General features: G+C 51.5%; 9 protein-coding genes across 9 annotated transcripts; 4 read left to right on the plus strand and 5 right to left on the minus strand.

Annotated features, from left to right (window-relative positions):
- Nucleotides 1-557: 557 nt before the first annotated feature.
- Nucleotides 558-2,588, minus strand: N7459_004098 (U4/U6-U5 snRNP complex subunit SNU66; the record flags this gene model as incomplete). The annotated part of the gene is made up of 1 exon (XM_056943282.1): nt 558-2,588. The coding sequence occupies one exon, from the start codon at nt 2,586-2,588 to the stop codon at nt 558-560; it is 2,031 nt and encodes a 676-aa protein (XP_056800165.1).
- Nucleotides 2,589-3,363: 775 nt separating this feature from the next.
- Nucleotides 3,364-4,075, minus strand: N7459_004099 (aminoacyl-tRNA hydrolase PTH2; the record flags this gene model as incomplete). Its single annotated transcript, XM_056943283.1, has 2 exons — nt 3,364-3,668; nt 3,751-4,075. The coding sequence occupies 2 exons, from the start codon at nt 4,073-4,075 to the stop codon at nt 3,364-3,366; spliced, it is 630 nt and encodes a 209-aa protein (XP_056800166.1).
- Nucleotides 4,076-4,859: 784 nt separating this feature from the next.
- On the plus strand, nt 4,860-6,221 carry N7459_004100 (phosphotransferase family protein; the record flags this gene model as incomplete). Its single annotated transcript, XM_056943284.1, has 1 exon — nt 4,860-6,221. One exon carries the CDS (start codon nt 4,860-4,862, stop codon nt 6,219-6,221), a length of 1,362 nt encoding a protein of 453 aa, XP_056800167.1.
- Nucleotides 6,222-6,539: 318 nt separating this feature from the next.
- On the minus strand, nt 6,540-7,460 carry N7459_004101 (cytochrome b-c1 complex subunit Rieske; the record flags this gene model as incomplete). The annotated part of the gene is given in 4 exon segments (XM_056943285.1): nt 6,540-6,773; nt 6,788-6,928; nt 6,995-7,083; nt 7,175-7,460. 4 exon segments carry the CDS (start codon nt 7,458-7,460, stop codon nt 6,540-6,542), a joined length of 750 nt encoding a protein of 249 aa, XP_056800168.1.
- Nucleotides 7,461-8,447: 987 nt separating this feature from the next.
- N7459_004102 (uncharacterized protein) lies at nt 8,448-9,644 on the plus strand (the record flags this gene model as incomplete). The annotated part of the gene is made up of 1 exon (XM_056943286.1): nt 8,448-9,644. One exon carries the CDS (start codon nt 8,448-8,450, stop codon nt 9,642-9,644), a length of 1,197 nt encoding a protein of 398 aa, XP_056800169.1.
- A 181-nt stretch (nt 9,645-9,825) lies between these two features.
- On the minus strand, nt 9,826-10,771 carry N7459_004103 (uncharacterized protein; the record flags this gene model as incomplete). Its single annotated transcript, XM_056943287.1, has 2 exons — nt 9,826-10,317; nt 10,379-10,771. 2 exons carry the CDS (start codon nt 10,769-10,771, stop codon nt 9,826-9,828), a joined length of 885 nt encoding a protein of 294 aa, XP_056800170.1.
- A 1,556-nt stretch (nt 10,772-12,327) lies between these two features.
- On the minus strand, nt 12,328-13,229 carry N7459_004104 (uncharacterized protein; the record flags this gene model as incomplete). The annotated part of the gene is made up of 3 exons (XM_056943288.1): nt 12,328-12,397; nt 12,456-12,856; nt 12,924-13,229. The coding sequence occupies 3 exons, from the start codon at nt 13,227-13,229 to the stop codon at nt 12,328-12,330; spliced, it is 777 nt and encodes a 258-aa protein (XP_056800171.1).
- Nucleotides 13,230-13,707: 478 nt separating this feature from the next.
- Nucleotides 13,708-14,424, plus strand: N7459_004105 (uncharacterized protein; the record flags this gene model as incomplete). The annotated part of the gene is made up of 2 exons (XM_056943289.1): nt 13,708-14,229; nt 14,284-14,424. The coding sequence occupies 2 exons, from the start codon at nt 13,708-13,710 to the stop codon at nt 14,422-14,424; spliced, it is 663 nt and encodes a 220-aa protein (XP_056800172.1).
- A 1,194-nt stretch (nt 14,425-15,618) lies between these two features.
- On the plus strand, nt 15,619-17,301 carry hcsA (homocitrate synthase; the record flags this gene model as incomplete). The annotated part of the gene is made up of 5 exons (XM_056943290.1): nt 15,619-15,676; nt 15,747-15,979; nt 16,050-16,130; nt 16,212-16,279; nt 16,335-17,301. 5 exons carry the CDS (start codon nt 15,619-15,621, stop codon nt 17,299-17,301), a joined length of 1,407 nt encoding a protein of 468 aa, XP_056800173.1.
- Nucleotides 17,302-17,573: the final 272 nt, after the last annotated feature.

Here is a 17,573-nt window from a genome sequence, read left to right on the forward strand (position 1 = left end):
TAGAGTACATCTAGGAAATACTTACCCCTACACTTCCACCTACACTCCAGATTTCACGGCATCTTTTCCCTTTTCTCCCCGGCATGGCACGACATCGGGATCGCACTTCCCCGGTGAGCTGATTAAGACACCTCCACTTGCGATTTCTCCCCTCACGCCGAGTTGGGGTAAGCACTAAGCAGCATCCCTAGTTGAATGAAGAGAATCAGATGCTTCATTCGAAGCTATGGCAACAGACTACATCCTATATAGATGTGTAGAGACCAGGCCGGTTAATTCTCCCAATTACCCGGCCTCCTACAGACAGAGTTGATGCATACGCAACATACTCGGCATCGTTCCTGGTAGTGCATCCCCACATGCGGAGACAACGCGAGCGTTGTCTGATCGACCGCCACTCCAGTTGGTTCCTATTATTCCCGACTAGTAAACATGCGGAGGAAAAAGGACATGCCCAAGAGAGCTAGCGTGTTGAATTTCTATACGGCAAATATCGTGGGGGTAGTCATGTCGCACCTCTATACACTGCTAGGCATAGATGATCCGAATAGGAGCATTCAGCCCAGCCGGACGCCAGCCTGGCGGTTCTTGCGCGCCGTGGCCCCCATAGCGTTGTTCATACCTGTGTGCTGACTGCTGTCCAGCGCACTCATCGACTCGCGCTTCTTCTCTTCCTCGATCTTCTTCAACCGCTTCTCCGTCTTCATCTTGCCGCTGCCCTTGCCGTGGAATTGGTGGCTGAGGTGCTTGAACGCCTCCTTCTGGTTCATCGAGCGGCCGTACTCGTCCGTGTACTTGAGTTGCACATCGGGCTTGTACTCGCGGTTGAAAATCTCGGCCATCTGGCGCGCCTCCTGCTGATCACGCTGCTTGTTTTCCCAGCGCGCGTACTCCTCGCGTTCGCGAGCGGACATGCGGTCGAGTTTGCCAGAGGCACGGTCGCGCTCGCGCTGCAGTCGGGCGCGTCGTTCGGCATCGGCCTCGCGGTTCATCTTTTCTTGCAGGAAGCGCTGCCGGTCGCGCAGAAGTGAGTTGCTATCGCTGCTGTCCGTCTCCTTCACAAGACCACGTTGCCTCAACATCGACAATGTAGCGCCAAGACCCTGGTCCAATGTAGCTTCTTCTTCCAAACCAGTCCCTGTAAGCTCTTGTCGAGCCTGTGATTCCTCGCGCTTGATGCGCTCCTTGAGATCCTCTTCGTCTTCAAGGTCGTTATAAGACCGCTCCATGTCGACATCAGCAATCTCTTCATCGGCTTCGGGCCTCTCCACGGGCGCTTCAGCCGTGTCTGATGTTCGCCGCTCGTCCCGCTCGGGGAGGGTAGGTCTCTGAAGGTTCGAGACAAACTCGGAGGTCTCGTCGATGACAAGCCCTGGCTCTTCTGCGTCCCCGTCTGGAGTCTCTACCTCCATTGGGGTTTGAGACTCCTCGTCACGAAGCTGTCGAGCTAGGTCTTCGGGGCGCATCTTCTTGCGCTTTTTAAAAGCCGCACGCCGCTGAAGCGCGAGCGACGCTTGAAGGTCGTCATCATCCACAAACGAGACGTTTTGATCAACCGGTTTCCGAGGGGCAGGAGTTGATACACCATTTGTAGAGTCGACGTCCATAGAGGCACCATTTGGCGTGCTTGTTGAGTCGGTCCCGGTGGGGAAAATATCCTCCTCGTCCATCACTGCTCGTTGTTTCGTCGTCTTGGTCTTCTTCTTCTTTGGCTTCTTGATCTTAATTTCGCTGATGTCCATGTAATCGGATGTGGCGGGGACTTCGGGTCCTAGATCAAGACTGACAGCGCCCATCTTCAATTGAGACGAGACTTCTTGTCGTTTGGCCTCCCGTTCCTCTGCAGATGCACCCTTGGCATCCAGGGTGAACCGCTTTCGCTTCTTCCCCTCGATCTCCTCATCGTAATGTGACAGGATACCCTGGTTTTCTGCAGTGGGGTCATAGACAGGCTTGCGCTTCTTGAGTTCCAGTTTCTCTTCTGTCTTCTCCTTCTCGATCAGGTTGACATCTTCGAGCTCGTCGCCTTCCTCCTCGTCATCCACTGCGGCATCTTTCAAAGTAAGGATATGGTCTTCTCCACCCTCGAAATCACCAACCGCATGCCCGACTTTAACTCCGGCCAGGTCTGCAGCAGTATACTCGACGGCAGCAGCGCGCTCCCGCTCTTCAAGTTCCTCGGCAAGCTTGCGCGCACGCTCCTTCTCGATCTTTTTCGAGCGCTTCTTGGACTGCATCAGCCAGGCCTTCGTGTCGAGGTCCGCGCCATCTGTCTCACCGAGTGTGGCACCCTCCAGCTTCAGATTCCGCTGGGCGATGTCGCGCGCCCTCTTGATGGCCGCATTCTTCTCCTCTCGTCGGCGTTTGGCGTCAGCATCATCTTGGAGTTTCTTCCAGTTGTCGTAGCCTTGTGCTTGTCGGGACTCGAGGGTGCTCGCGGGGTCTTCCTCTTCGCCAGAGGTGCTGTCGTCGTCCTCCTTGAAAGTTGGACCGGTGGCGTCGGGCTCGGCGCCCGGAACGGGGAGTGGCTTGAGGCCGAGGGCCACTCGGATTTTGTTATTCTGCTCAATAGAGAGAGCGTCTGCCATAGTGAAGGTATGTGCGAGGACGCGAGCAGAAGACGGAAGGGGAGAGAGGTGGTGGAGTCGAAAGTGGCACTTGTCCGTCGACGCTGTCGCTCACTGCAAGCCTGATAGTGGTCACCTGATGTGATACGCTAGTCCAAGGACGGCTAGCGCCCCAAAATCTTAGCGCGCATAAATAAGAAGATTTCGGCCGCCGTTCTCTTTCTTTTCTTCTTCAACCGAACACACAACCACAGATCTGTGTCCAGCACTCCTGTTCACGGAGATGCAGTCTGACTGCTCTCTGTGTTTCGGTTGAGAGCTGGACAGTTCGACGATATACGGAGCCATCCATTCCCCTGTGTATGGCCTTTCAAGTTTCCGGTCGACAGGTCTCAGATTCAATGTTTGCACCGGGTTGTGACTCCGGTCTTGAGCTCCCTCTGGTGAGCTCGGCTGGAGGTCCTGGTTGCAGACGGCGTCATATTCCTAATCTCTTTCAGGCCATTGGCCCATGAGGACTGGGAAAAACCATGACTTGCCAACATACCATTTCTTTTTTTCAAAATATTTAGATTGTATCCATAGTCACCGGCAGATGTCTGAAGCAGAAGAGTTGTAGGCCAATTCTGCTCACTTGGTGTTGGGATGAGTGTCATTGCTGTGGCAGCCGACCTCTTCTATTGAGGTTTTCGCCCTACTAGTGAAGCTACCTGATCTGCGGTGGGAGCTATCGTCCACCAGAAATGGTTTGCCGGCTCATCAACGTCATGATCATTATTCTAGTGCACAAGGTAGTTTACAGCAGCTTCAAATGACCCGTCACGCCATCCACCACACTCTTCGGTCCCAGAACACCCAGTACGGTGCGGCTGCCACTGGCGATCTGAGTGCGTCCCGCATCCTGAATCACACGCGCGCAAAGCCCCAGGCTCATCGCCTGCGCTTGCAAAGTCAACAGCTCGTCCTCCGACTTGATCTGCAGCGCGATCTTGGCTTGGCCGCCGCGCTCCCATTGGCGCAGAATCGGGGAGTCCGGCGCGTGGGTGAGGAAATATTTGTAGCAGGCCAGCGTGGCATGGGAAGCTTGAGCAGCGATTTTGCCTGGCACGGAGAGAAAGAGAAAAGTCAGAATTGATCATTCCCAACCATCCAGCATTCGTCTTCAGTAGAGCGCATTGCATACCTTTGGTCATGCCTAGGTCTGTCCGCACGACCAGCACGAGCTTCACCTCCTCGGCATTATCCTTGAAGTTGGCCAGTTCTTCGCCATTGCCTTCATCCTCATCGCTCTCTTCGTCCTCTTCAGAATCGTCCTCGTATTCCTCGTCGGAGGAGTCCCGGTGGACTTTGACGTTGTAGCTGTTCGGCCAGCCCTGCTTCTCTTTGAAGAGGTTGAGCGAAGCGCCTTGGCCGATAAAGTAGCCCGTAACGCCGGCGATAATGGCGGTCGCGATCACATACGCGGTCGTCGTAGGCGGAATGCGCTCCAGTGATACCGGCGCAGCCATTTTGACTGGAGGGGAGGTCTGAGGAGGAGTTGTCGAGGTGCGTTGGTGATAATTTGGCTCGGGGGAGCTCGACCGCCTCGCCGTGATTACAAAGTCTGTTTCTTCACCTGCCCGGAGCATCTGAGAGTGCTTCGCATCGCAACCACAAAAATCTTCACCTGCGTCAAGTCATCTTGCTTTGCAAGTAGACTCAAATAAGCAGCCTAGATTTATTCCCGGTCCGCAAGGCTTCCTCTTGGTGTCTTTACTCATTTCTCGTCTCTATGCAAGGTGTTGCATCTATGCGACTGAAGAATCTCGAATGCATGGCTATCTATTCAGATACTACATATATTAGTTAAAGTATGCTCTAGTATGCCATGCAGAATTGCTATATTTGTATAGTAGACCTGATCTCTGCCCCGTTATTCACCCCTACTGCTCTAGAAACATGCATTTTGAGTCGCATGGAATTATTCCTACTTGGCAAAATATACAAGGCATTGTAAAGACCTTGGAGTAAAACAATTCAGGTATTTGCCTCAAGTTGGATAAGGAAGAAACAACGCCACTTTCAGCAAGTCATGAATCAAGTCCTCACTCGCGGTGAAGAGCCTACAGGATGTTCCATGACGGGCGCGTAATGGGCGTCAAAGATTGGAGTTGATATTCGGTGGTTCCGGCCCAGACACTCTCATATATTGTGATTAGCTATAGGGAGGGTGTGGTAGCCGTCTTCCCCGCACATGTATCTACCGCCAATCTATCTTTTCCCAGATTATGATCACTCTCGCACACCTTCGGTATGGATTTTGATCACCTTGCACAAGAGCAGTCCGATCGAATATTCCATGTGTGGATTCGGAATCTACTCAGCAATGCACCCGAAGAGCTGGCGGGCAAGCTGGCTGCCCGACATTGTCCTGGCCAACCAGTGACGGCGTCGCGTCTTTCGAACGGCGCCTTCAATTTGTGCTACCGAGTCACTTTCGAAAATGGGCATCGCGTCATCGTCCGATTCACTGCGCTTGGTCGGGTTGTTGCTCGCAGTGAGAAGGTCGAGGATGAGGTTTCCATAATGCAATACCTTTCCCACCATACTAAGATCCCAGTGCCGAGAGTCTTTAGATCTGGAAAATGTGTGATCGGTCCATATATTGTGATAAGCTTTATAGAAGGAAGTCCACTGAGTGGATACCTTCGAGACCCCTCGCAAGAGGTAGTCACCCTGAGCTCCAGTCTCTCCACATCTATCCTAAAAAGAGCCTACTCCGGCATGGCCGAGCTCCTGCTAGAGCTATCGAAGCCTAAATTTCCCTTTATTGGCTCTATACAGCAAAATGGGATGGACGTTTGGAATGTGCAAAAGGGGCCGTTTACCTTTAATATAAATCGGCTTGCTCAATTTTCCAACCTCCCACTAAACGTCTTTGACCGACAGCGCTTTAGCAATACCGCGGACTATTTTGAGGAGCTAGCCAATCATCATCTACACCATCTCGAGCTACAACGTAACGATGCAATCACGGACGAAGACGACTGCCAGAAGAAGTATATCGCCCGCTGTCTTTTCCGCAAGGTATCGAGGGAGGTGTCTCAAAAACACTGCAACGGCCCTTTCCGATTATACTGTGACGACCTCCGACCTAAAAACGTTCTTGTCGATGCTTCAAAACTTGTTATTGCTGGCGTGGTTAATTGGGAATTCACATATGCTGCTCCGGTTGAGTTCACGTATGCCGCCCCTTGGTGGCTCTTATTGGAGCACCCGGAGGATTGGGACTCGGATCTCAATGACTTCATGGTGCGCTTTATGCCCAGATTCCGTACCTTTCTTGAAGCACTCCAAGAGTGCGAGGACAGAAAAATTCTGGATGGTTCATTGTTACCAGCTCAGCGACTATCGACCGCTATGGAGCAGTCCTTGGAGACTGGCATGTTTTGGATATGTCTTGCTTTACGGCACAGTTCTATGTTCGACGAAATATACTGGACGTTCATTGACTCGAAATTTTTTGGTCCATTTGGAACCATGGAAGATCGATTTAGGTTGCTCAGTGCAGAAGAGCAGGCAAATATTGATTCTTTTGTCGAGAAGAAGCTGCTCCAAGCACAGGAAGGCGGATTGGTTTATCATTACACAATTGATGAATTAGTTGATCTTTGAGAATTCCATCTCCACTCGCCGATTCGGAGAGTGTAATTCTGCCATGAAAGGGGATAGATCTGAATGCCCGAACGTAGAAAGCGCAGACAGGAATTCGCAATAAATAACGTCAAATGTATAGCACTGGTCTAGAACATTCGCCTCCCCATCCCATCCTTGACTGTACGTAGACTGGGATGCACAGCAGGCAATGAATATGAGCATGCTCTTGTGAACTACATGGACCCACCAGTCCAGGAGCATGACCAAATAGGATTAGAGTAGCAAGGGAGCATCTCAATCGTGGATGCCGAGGGCGAATGACAGACCCATTCGCACTCAGCCTATGACAATACTCTCTTCGTTCGGGAAATGATACTGCGGTATTTCTAGATTCACTGGCGCCGGCCCTTTCCTTGCACGTCCCGATATATCATAATGCGATCCATGACAAGGACAGAACCAACCCCCGAACTCCCCGGCCTCGCCAATAGGGACGCATCCGAGATGCGTACACACTCCTACATGCGACTTCATCAGCCGTCCGTCGCACCACAGCGCGTCTCGTTCAACCTACCCAGCATCACCAACCACTCCGGCTTTTGCACGCGATCCTCGTCGGGCTGAGGATCCCGCAGAGTTCGCCAGTCGATCTCCTGCGCTTCTTTGATCTCGTCCTCGGTGCGGTGGCGGATAAAGACGGGCTTGCCGCGCCATTTGATCACGATCTACACGCCGGTTGGACGCCAGATTAGCCAGGGACCATTGCGTGTGGGTGAAGTGCAAGCTCGTACATTTTTGCCTTCTGGGATGGAACTCAGGTCAAGCTCCACCTTGGCTTGCGCGAGGACGTCTCCAGAGACGGCCATGTTGACCAAGAAGTCTGGCGTGGGATAAGTGGATTCAACAAGGTGCTCAACGGGAGAGAGCCTTCACATTCAAGATTAAGATTGGATGGCATCGACTCGACTCACCGTGTACGGTCGCTTTGGCCCCGACTCCCATCAATAAACCCATCGAGCCAGCCATGAAATAGTTGAAGACTTGGTTGGACCGGGGATCCCCTTTCGACATTGACTTGAACTTGGGAACCTCATAGGTTGATCTATACTCGTTTTCGAATCCGCGGTGGTGTTGAAGGCGCGCAGCTCCTGTGGAGAAAGGCGTAGATGATATCTTCCAAGTGTTGAGAGGTCCCCCAGGAACGCTCGGAGCACCACGCATACTGAGTCTCAAGGAGGGGATAGATAGAAGAGTCATTGTGGAATCCGAAGATGGACTAAAAAGTCCAGTCAATTCCAGAAGTTGAGATTTCCCACGAGGCCTAGATAGCGTAAGGGTTGTAAATAATTAGGTGCTGCAGGGTTGCCGAAAGGATCCGTCATATTTCTACCATTGGCAGACAGTCTTCGGCAGTCGTTGTCATCGATGTCGTTGATTATGGTTTCGCCAACCTCAACATTACTTCATGGGTGTACCTTGCTTAGGCATCAAGCCGGAGGAAGCCGCTTTAAAGCAGTGGACGCTTGCAATGATGATAAATCCAAGCAGAGGTACTGCTCAAAGGCTCAGATGTGAATTACATAGGGCGATCAGGCATAAACTGCGATATCATCTCGAGACAGTTCACCGCGTTGAAACCCCAATGATTCCAATGAAGACGGTTTATATCTGGCCTAGTTTCAGTTTCAAGTCATGAGCCACTTTTACGTCATAGCGATTGTACGATATTTAGTTATTACATACGAGGACACAATATTTTGTGAATGAGCCGACCTTGGAGCCGTCGTGTTCTTTTCGGACTCTGATGGGTCTGTTAGGATCACTGCGCGCGCTACTTATTATCACGTCTGCGCTCTATCAATAGTGTATTGTTCAATCAGGAGGGGATAAGACCCGTATTGATTCTCAGCTCGACAATCTATGCTAAAATATAGTGCTGAGTCCAAGCGATGTCCGCCTGGAAATGGTAGTATCCTACAAGGCGGAGCTGAAATATATAGTAAAATTACTCCGATTCCCTACTGCTCTTGCTAGGAGAGAATTGTTAAATCTAGATTAGACGCGGAGATCAGGGCATTGTGACTGCTGACTAACTAGTCTGGGACAACAGGAACAAGTGTAGACTCATCTCAATTCTCGTCAATTCTCGCCTAGTGTTGAAACTTTGCCGGTCTCACCTGTATGCAGGAGTTTTTTCGGGCGGAGCTCTTAAGCCTACCCCCGGTAACTACGTGGCGTCGCCCGATGGATCCATTTGCTCGTTTCCCCTGGTTTGTCCTTCAAGATATTCTCTGTAGGCTGCCGGATCTTCCCAGTCTGCAACGACTCGCGCAAGCTTCCCCCGCTGTGGCCCATTTTTGCCAGCACGATGCCATCTTCTCCGCAGTCATCGAGAGAATCATGGCGCACACAGACAAAGACAAGGGGATGAACCCCAAAGTCCAATTCTATTTTCGGACATTGGCACTTCTCTGGTGGCGGGGCGAGGGCGAGGATTCTCAAAATCCATTGCCGTCGTCATTCGAGGAAGTCGTTTATTTTATCGGCACGACATCTCCGGAGGGGATTGTGCTCGAAAACAATAGCTTTGGCGATATGAGCCTTCCTCGGTCAGTGCCTCCAGCTGTTCTCAATCGTGTGCTATGTCTTTCTACCCGGCTCCGTCAGATAGCACATGCCTGTTTTCATGACTGGATATCTCGCTGTCTATCCTTGAGGCCAGAGCGACTCCAAAATCCCGACGATGAATTCTCGAGCGAACGCTACCATCCACGACCACAAGGGGTCCGTTTCACTCCGATTGACATCGGGCCGCCTTCCTGGTTGGAAGAACAGCGATTGATCCGTGCAATCCTACCATGCTTCCTTTTCTGGGAGCTCAAGAGGGCTGTGATGGCTGGGATGTTGTCTATTCAGCCGAGCAATTTTGATCTCAGACTGCTGGAACGAGATGATGTTGAACAATTTTGGTGTGGGAGAGCGTCGACCGCGCTTCCAAGACTGCGGACATCTCACGGTACTCAGTTCCACGCGGTCCTTTCTTGGTTGCAGCAGCACCAGATTCTCCGGTCATCTGAACTTTGGTCCCCGAAGCTATCTGCCAGATATCTCTGCTGCTGTCCTGAGCTAACCCCATTATCACCCAAGCAATGGGATTTACCCGATGATCCATACATGTCATTTGTCCCTGGATATACATGGCTGTGGAAGAAGATGACCTACGGCCGCTCTCCGATGCGCACTCTTGACTACAACACTTTTCAACAATTGGGATTTGATTTCTGGGACGAAGAGAGAATGGTCTCTCTAGGCTTCATGGCCTCTCTTCGCAGCAATTATGTCATACTCGACCGCTCGGAGGCACAGGATCTCTGGTTCCGATGGTCCAGTATCTTGACTGAAGATCATTGGGCCAGGAGCATCAAGCCGGAACACGGATAGGAGAATACCATCCAGGCTCTCACAACTTGAGCGGTTTGAGTAATGATGTTGTGGGTGACCTGACCCATCACCGCCTTCTCGTAGTTGAGGTTTCCTAGCGCCAGAATTATCTTTTCCCATGCTCTATAACCCATACCGATTTCTGGTTCCTAATCTTCTCTGGGTTTTGACAGGTCTTCCCTCACACGGACTCGATGGTCGATACCATGTTCAATGTCCATTCCGATTTTCCTTGGCCGCCCCACAGGGTGATTTCAGAGACGGTCATTAATCCAAACTGAGGTTTATGTTGCGTAAGGAACCAAGCAGAGCCACGACCGAGGGGTGAGGCCAGAAGTGCCCAATATTCGTCTTCCCCTTGACGGAAGGTCTTGCCATCTTTGATCTCTGACCAATCGTCGAAATCGGCGCCTTTTCCAAGTGCCTTCCGGGCGGCTTGTTTGGTGGCAGAGTTTGCCACGCCCTTCTGGATCACGTATTTCGGGGCCTCGAGAGGCTTGTTCGCAGTTTGGTAAAGTCCCTGCCATTGCAGAAACACGACATCGGACCATTTTTGGAGGTCTGGCAATAGCTCGCCGCAGTCGCCTGCTATCTCCTGCGGACTGATGTTCATATCGGCGATGATCGCGGCATCGACCGTATTGAAGTAGTTGATGTATTCTGCCGTACTGGCCTATCACCAACTCAGTTCCATCGTTTTGTATACGGGATAACGTGTTCGTTTTATGGCTTACCGGCACTAGTTGCTTCTCTTCATTAGTTACGTCTTTCGCTTGTTCCCACGAGATCAGTTGATTGTTGGATCGGTCGATGCCAAGCTCCGTGAAGATCGATGCGAGAATGTCAACAGTTTTATCTTTCGGTTTCGATTGGACCCATCCCCATCGAGCGAGGGAACTGTACTCTGTGAACGGACTCGTAACGAGTGTTCCTGCCTTCAGAAACTGGCCAGCTTGGGCTTCATCTGTTGTCATAGCACGGTCCCAGTCTTCGCCCTTTTTCACTAACTCCCACCACCAGGAATCATCCCGGGGCTGGAGCTGGCTCGTCGCACCCTGTAGAGGAAAGGCATGGGAAAGAGAAATCCAAAGAGAAAGAATCAAGCCGAACAACGCAAGCACGTTCATCTTGGGCCGGTAATGGGTGGGAGATGGGCTTTCCGATTTATGAAGCGTAAGACTTTGTCTGCCCTGGGTTTCCCGCACGGAGTGAAAGCCGAGCAGACATGAGACTTTGAACAGGGGACTAGTCAATTGATAAAGGGATTTGGCCCTAGCAAAAAGGGCCACAAAAACCCCGAAAGGACTCGGATGATCTCTACAGTAGAAAGTGGGTCTGACACAGTACATAAAAAGAGCGCCTCTATAGTAATCCACACTACATTCCCATTTAGGTAGCGCTAAACCCATTATATCCTTCGCTTTTGGTATTTGTTTTTGTTTTACAGACCTTTTTTATCCCTTTTTTATCTATCACTTAAGGTAAGGTTTTCTTATATAGTTACTGTGTCAGACCCACATTCTCCTGTAGGTGTCATAGCTGCACTCAACGCCGAAGTCTTCAAACCGGACTTATTAGTGACGTGCTACGTATGCCCAGGTGTAAATTTCATATGTACATCCGCCCCATGGAATCTTAAACAGGTCAGCAAGGCTTTCGTTCAATATTGAGGCCCAAACAAGGCTGGCCCCAACTTTTTAAAGTCGATTCGGGGCATTCAGCTCATTAGGCCTTGGAGCGGGTCCGCCAAGACCTCGGATTCTGCAGCATTATAATTACGGTCTCCTAATGAGCTGCTACAGCTTATTAGGCCTCGGAATTTTCGAGTCCTACCGAGCTGGTTATTCCTTTAGTAAGTCTGATTAAGATATCATCTACACGTTATTAATACTGATTGATAGAGATAGGTATACTGGGGGATTATAAAGAAGACTGCTGATGGTATGATTGGCCTATTCTGGTGTAGGGAACGGTGGTGGAGGAAAGAAGGTGTGCGATGCTATGCTGCAGAGTGACAGGGATTAAACCGGATCGGATAGGAGAGATCTGAAAATGGCTTACCTAACCAGCCAAGGAATCATCCATGGATCCATTCCTAGGCCTAATGAGCTGGAACCCGGTGGAGTCGTCTGTACTGTATAATCCGCAGTTTTTAATGACGAAGTGATTCAAATCTATCTAATGCTGACGGTTGCCTGGAGGTTAAGGTTTCGGCATCCCCCATTCTACTTTCCAGTGCATCCAGTCTCCTCGATTTCTGCCTTGTTCTTAGGCTTCGACGTGGACTCTCGTTTCTTCTGTTTCATCTTGCATAGCACTCGATCGATATCTATACGCTATCGCTTACTTCAGACACAGGATGCCGTCGAGTAACTATCCAACATCGAGAAAAGCCTCTCAACTCAGACAGCCCAAGCAAGTCTTCGAAAGGGACTATAAGCAGATAGTGAAGAGACGGAAACTTGGATTGAACTAAATGCCTCCCATCGCTTCGCCAAGTTGATTAAATTACCTAGGGAACTAGAGAGATCATCGACCCATAACCAGGGGCTGATGGCCCCCGTGGTCTCCAAATAAGAAAAATCAAGAACGAGCCAACCCAAGTGCATTGGACCCAGCACAACCGGATCTAGCTCACTATGTACAACCTAGAAGAAGGATAAGATCCCGCTAGACCGCGCGTTTAGTTCGCGCTTCCGGCGGCGGGCGGGCGGGCCTGGGGAGCTTGTCCCACGTTACCCATCCGACGACCCCTAGTAAATATGGTCAGAATGGCATACTCCAGGTTCAGTGGAGATGGGGCCCACTTACATGAAAGTGCGGCTGAAGAAACTGATGCCGATCATGAACATCCAGCTAGGGACGGCGCCGATGGCGTAAATGGCGTAGCCGAGGGGAATAATTAGGTTGTACTTGGCGACCCATCCGTCAATGGGGTGCAGGGCACCCTCGTAGGCGGGGAAGTGCTCAAAGTTCTTCTTGGAGTGGACTTGGTACAGCTCCTCGGGTGTGACGGTGGTGGAGTTCATATAGACGACGTGGAGGGGGGTAGGCAGGCGCTCCTCCTCGGCGGGCTGCGCCTTCGGGACCTGGTAGTAGTAGACAGAGGGTGCGCCGGAGGACCAGGCAGAGCACAGGACACGCTCCTCCTCGCAGTCCAACAGGCCAAGGTTGGGGGAGCTCGGGTCGGCGGAGAAGAGGAGGACGGATTCCTAGAGGGCAGATGGAGACGGTGAGACACGGAGCTTTGCATGCAATGGGCAGATGGGCATAGATTACCTTGAAGGCCTTGGTGGCATGGTCGCAGCGACCGAAGCAGGTCTTGTTGCCACCGGTGATGAAGATATACCAATCCTGGGGTTCATCGCCGGGGGTCAGGATTGACTGCCAGTTGTCCATGGTCACCGGGGTGACGCGCTTCTCGGTGACTTTCTCCGCCATCTTGACCATGGGGTCAGCCGGGACAGCCGTGGGCACATAGGCCTTGGCCTTGTTGAACCAGCCCTGCACGCGTTCGGCGAGGGGTACCTGCTCCTGCGCCAGGGCCAGGGCAGGGAGGAAAGCGACAAGCGACGTGAAACGCATGGCTGGGATGTGTGAGTTGGGTCTATTGAGCAGGACGACAGGGCGACTCACCTCTAGATTGATGGCACAAGTAGAAACGGCACCCGAGGGATAGGAAGCAGGAAGAGAAGGCCGGGGGAGAACGACACTTGGCCAGAGCGCCCGGGCCAATTGGCACGCGGGGATCCGCTGGAGCTCCAGCTCTCTGGCTTCAACCGCCTATCATACCGTGAACCTGTACATGATTTACTCTACCTCTATATTTGATATGAACATGACCGAGAGATTTACCAAACCGATATGGTCATTAGAATACAGTACAAATGTGTCATCGCGTTGCTTGTACTTGGTCACCACAAAGTGAAGAGCCCTCACTTGGAATGGCTTGTGAAGACAGAACCACAGCGACCATAAACAGAGCAGATTTCACAAATTCATCTCCTCCCCATCTCACGTCTTAACCATCCTTTCCCAATCGTCCCATCTCAGCAACGAAACCATGTCCAATCTCACCGAAACCTATGACCCGGCTGCTTTCCACAGCATCTCTTCTCTTCATGATGCTAACCAGCACTTTCAAGAGAAGGATGGCCCATCTTTCGTGGAGACCAAGCTGAAGGCTCTGATTCTGCAACACAGGGTGGAGAATCTTTTCGGAGTCGCGCTGGTCCATCGCCATTTTGATCTGGAAGAGGGAACTATCCTGGTGGAGAAGGATATGATCACAGCCCCGTGGAGATACGATGGTTGCTTTGCGAAATATGGCGGGAAGATCATTCCAATTTCATGGTTCTGCAAGGAGGGCCGAATCCACCCTTATGAGTTCGGATTTGTGCCTTATTCTAAGCCCGAGCCCCCAAGACTAGAAGAGCATGCATCTTTTGTTGACGCGTTCTTTGACGCTGTCAATCTTCACGGACTGGGGGATTCTGTCGGCATCCGTCGTTTGTCTGGGAATGAATCCACGGGGATGCTGGAATGCACCGAGGGCAAAGTCAACATCATGTTTCCGAGCCACGAGGTGAGTCCATCGATCTCTGCATTGGTACATCCATACTAAGTCACATATAAACAGATCCCTGCCGAGATATTCCAGAATGGCAAGGAAACCATGTGGTTTTTTGATAGCCAGCCACCGTGCCGCATGTATCGATGTGTGTGCATCGATCTAGGCAGCTTGTTGAACCCGAGCCACAATCATATTGATCGGCGCTGAAACCTGCAACGAGTAGCGAATCTACCCCAGACTTGATCTCAACTGGGTTACTTGCTCCCTGATTTCAAATCAATATGTCAATACGATCGGCTGTCACCCGTTGTCGTTCTGTTTTCCGTTGAATCCTCTGGTCCTTTCCGTCTCCAAGCTGTGATTGACCATGCTGCTTCATATGTCGCTTCAACTACTTGCTCTGAGAATAAGAAATGCGCGATAGGAATTGAGATTCCGTCTCTTGCAGGCACAACCAAGGTAGATGCATGTAAAAGCCCCTCTCATTGTAAAACAGAGTCCGGCAATCAAAATAGTCCCACAAATTTTCAACCAAGCTGTAGTGGCGCAACTTAACTAGATCCAAGTGAGTTAGTGATAGCGGCTGCCTCAGGTTTCCAGACAGTCGCGCTAATATAGCTTGTTGTAAATGGCAGAGACTATCTTTTCATATCATGAGTATCGAAGAGGCATCAGTGGGATTTGAGAGATATGCCTTGGATGGAATCGCAGGTCACGTCTAGCGTAGTGTGGCCGGCTATGACGACACTTGTTGGCTGCCGAAGTTAACTAACTTAACAAGTAAACTAGAACCGTCTTAGAAGAACAAGCAATAGTTAGAGAGGAATAGAGAAATAAAGAAAAACAAGATCCAGTCAAGGGCAGAGTCTAGTTCGGACATTCTTACTAAACCCGCACTAACCCAAGAATGCTTTGAGTCACTCCAGGCCGATGTCGGGGTCTCCGGACTATGCAGAGCGGCAGGTAAAAAAAAAATGCATCCCAACATCTGCTGCACATAACTGGGGCATGCAGAAGGGCGTCCATAGATATTGTAGAATTGCATTAAGTCGTTCCGATCTTCATCGGATCACCAATTGCAGCAGCCATGGGGTGGTGAGGGGAATTCCCATTCACGTCGACGCCGTCATTCGGGCGGGCATCCTATGAGCGAATGCGGCCACAACTCCACCTCCAAAGCGCGAAATTTTTCGCTTTTTGCCGCACGAGCGAAGGCCGATTACTACGCAGAACGAGCACACCGCCCACTCCACTGGATGACTCTTACTTCCCCCTCTTGAGCACATAAATATTCTCTCCCAGACGTCGTGATAGTCACTTCTTCTGCCTCGTGCTTGTCTTTGTGCCTTGATCCTCTACTGCTGCCCCTCCTCCTCTCCCACCCCGCCATCTCCTCCCACAATGTGTCCCGGAGCCGACCCTGAGCCCAATGGGCAGACCAACGGCGCCAATGGTGCTAGTATGTATTCCACTATTTGATCTGCTTCCGCTGCTCGAGCCACTGCTAATCACATTCGTCACATCGCCAGACGGTGACCACCCCGGCTTCACGGGCATTGAGACCCGCCAGAACCCTCACCCCTCCGCCTCCCGCAACCCCTACGGCCACAACGTTGGCGTCACCGATTTCCTGAGCAACGTCTCCCGCTTCCAGATTATTGAGAGCACCCTGCGCGAGGGTGAGCAGTTTGCCAATGCCTTTTTTGATACCGAGAAGAAGATCGAGATTGCCAAGGCTCTGGATGAGTTTGGTGTGGACTACGTGAGTCATCGATCAAGACTTGGGCAGATCAACACCTCGGGCACCCTACTGACCACCATGGATAATCTAGATTGAGCTTACCAGCCCCTGCGCTTCTGAGCAGTCCCGCGCTGACTGCGAGGCCATCTGCAAGCTTGGTCTGAAGGCCAAGGTATGTCCTGTGCTCGCCGCCGGCGAAAGCAAAAAAAAGCCCGATCTCCTCTTGGAATTGACAGTGTCTGACCATACATAGGTCCTTACTCACATTCGCTGCCACATGGATGATGCCCGTGTTGCCGTCGAGACTGGTGTGGACGGAGTGTAAGTCATGCAACCCTGTCGAGGTCGTTTGCATAGATTTCTGACTGTTTTCCAGTGACGTCGTCATCGGCACCTCCTCCTACCTCCGGGAGCACTCTCACGGCAAGGACATGACCTACATTAAGAATGCCGCCATTGAAGTCATCGAATTCGTCAAGTCCAAGGGAATTGAGATCCGTTTCTCCAGCGAGGACTCTTTCCGCTCCGACTTGGTCGACCTTCTATCTATCTACTCGGCCGTCGACAAGGTTGGTGTCAACCGCGTTGGTATTGCCGACACTGTCGGTTGCGCCTCTCCCCGCCAGGTCTACGAGCTGGTCCGCGTGCTCCGTGGCGTTGTCGGTTGCGATATCGAGACTCACTTCCACAACGACACTGGCTGCGCCATTGCCAATGCCTATTGTGCCCTGGAGGCTGGTGCCACTCACATCGATACCTCCGTTCTGGGCATCGGTGAGCGCAACGGTATCACCCCTCTCGGTGGTCTGATGGCCCGCATGATGGTCGCGGACCCCGAGTACGTCAAGAGCAAGTACCGCTTGGAGAAGATCAAGGACATTGAGGACCTCGTTGCCGAGGCTGTCGAGGTGAACATCCCCTTCAACAACTACATCACCGGTTTCTGTGCCTTCACCCACAAGGCCGGTATCCACGCCAAGGCCATCCTCAACAACCCCAGCACCTACGAGATCATCAACCCCGCCGACTTCGGCATGACTCGCTACGTTCACTTTGCCTCTCGTCTGACCGGCTGGAACGCCATCAAGTCACGGGCTCAGCAGCTGAAGCTCGAGATGACCGATGCTCATTACAAGGAGTGTACTGCCAAGATCAAGGCTCTGGCTGACATTCGCCCCATTGCCGTTGATGACGCCGACAGCATCATCCGTGCCTACTACCGGAATCTCAAGTCGGGTGAGAACAAGCCTCTCTTGGACCTGACCGCCGAGGAGCAGGCTCAGTTCGCCGCCAAGGAGAAGGAGCTGGCTGCTGAAGCCCAGGCCAACAGCGTTGCCGCATAAGCAATAACAGTGCACTGTGTTCAATAGCGTGTTTATCGTTCGCCAGAATGTTCTCGCGTCCATGATCTTCGCAGCGCGTCCGCTCGCAAGTCAAGATGCCGTGGAATCTCTGATGATTTGATGTGATTTATGTGTTTGGGACTTTTTCCTTTGTTCATTTTCTGGTTTTGCAAAAGTTTTCTGTTTTTCATTCTCTTTTATTCTGGACACCAAGAGAAAGAGCGACTGGAGTGGTGTTAAGGAGAGAGTCTTCTCCACCTTGTGTATATAAG

The sequence above is a fragment of the Penicillium hispanicum genome, assembly GCF_028827665.1.
Source record: "Penicillium hispanicum strain IBT 35686 chromosome Unknown utg000004l_segment0_segment0, whole genome shotgun sequence".
Lineage (NCBI taxonomy): Eukaryota > Fungi > Ascomycota > Eurotiomycetes > Eurotiales > Aspergillaceae > Penicillium > Penicillium hispanicum.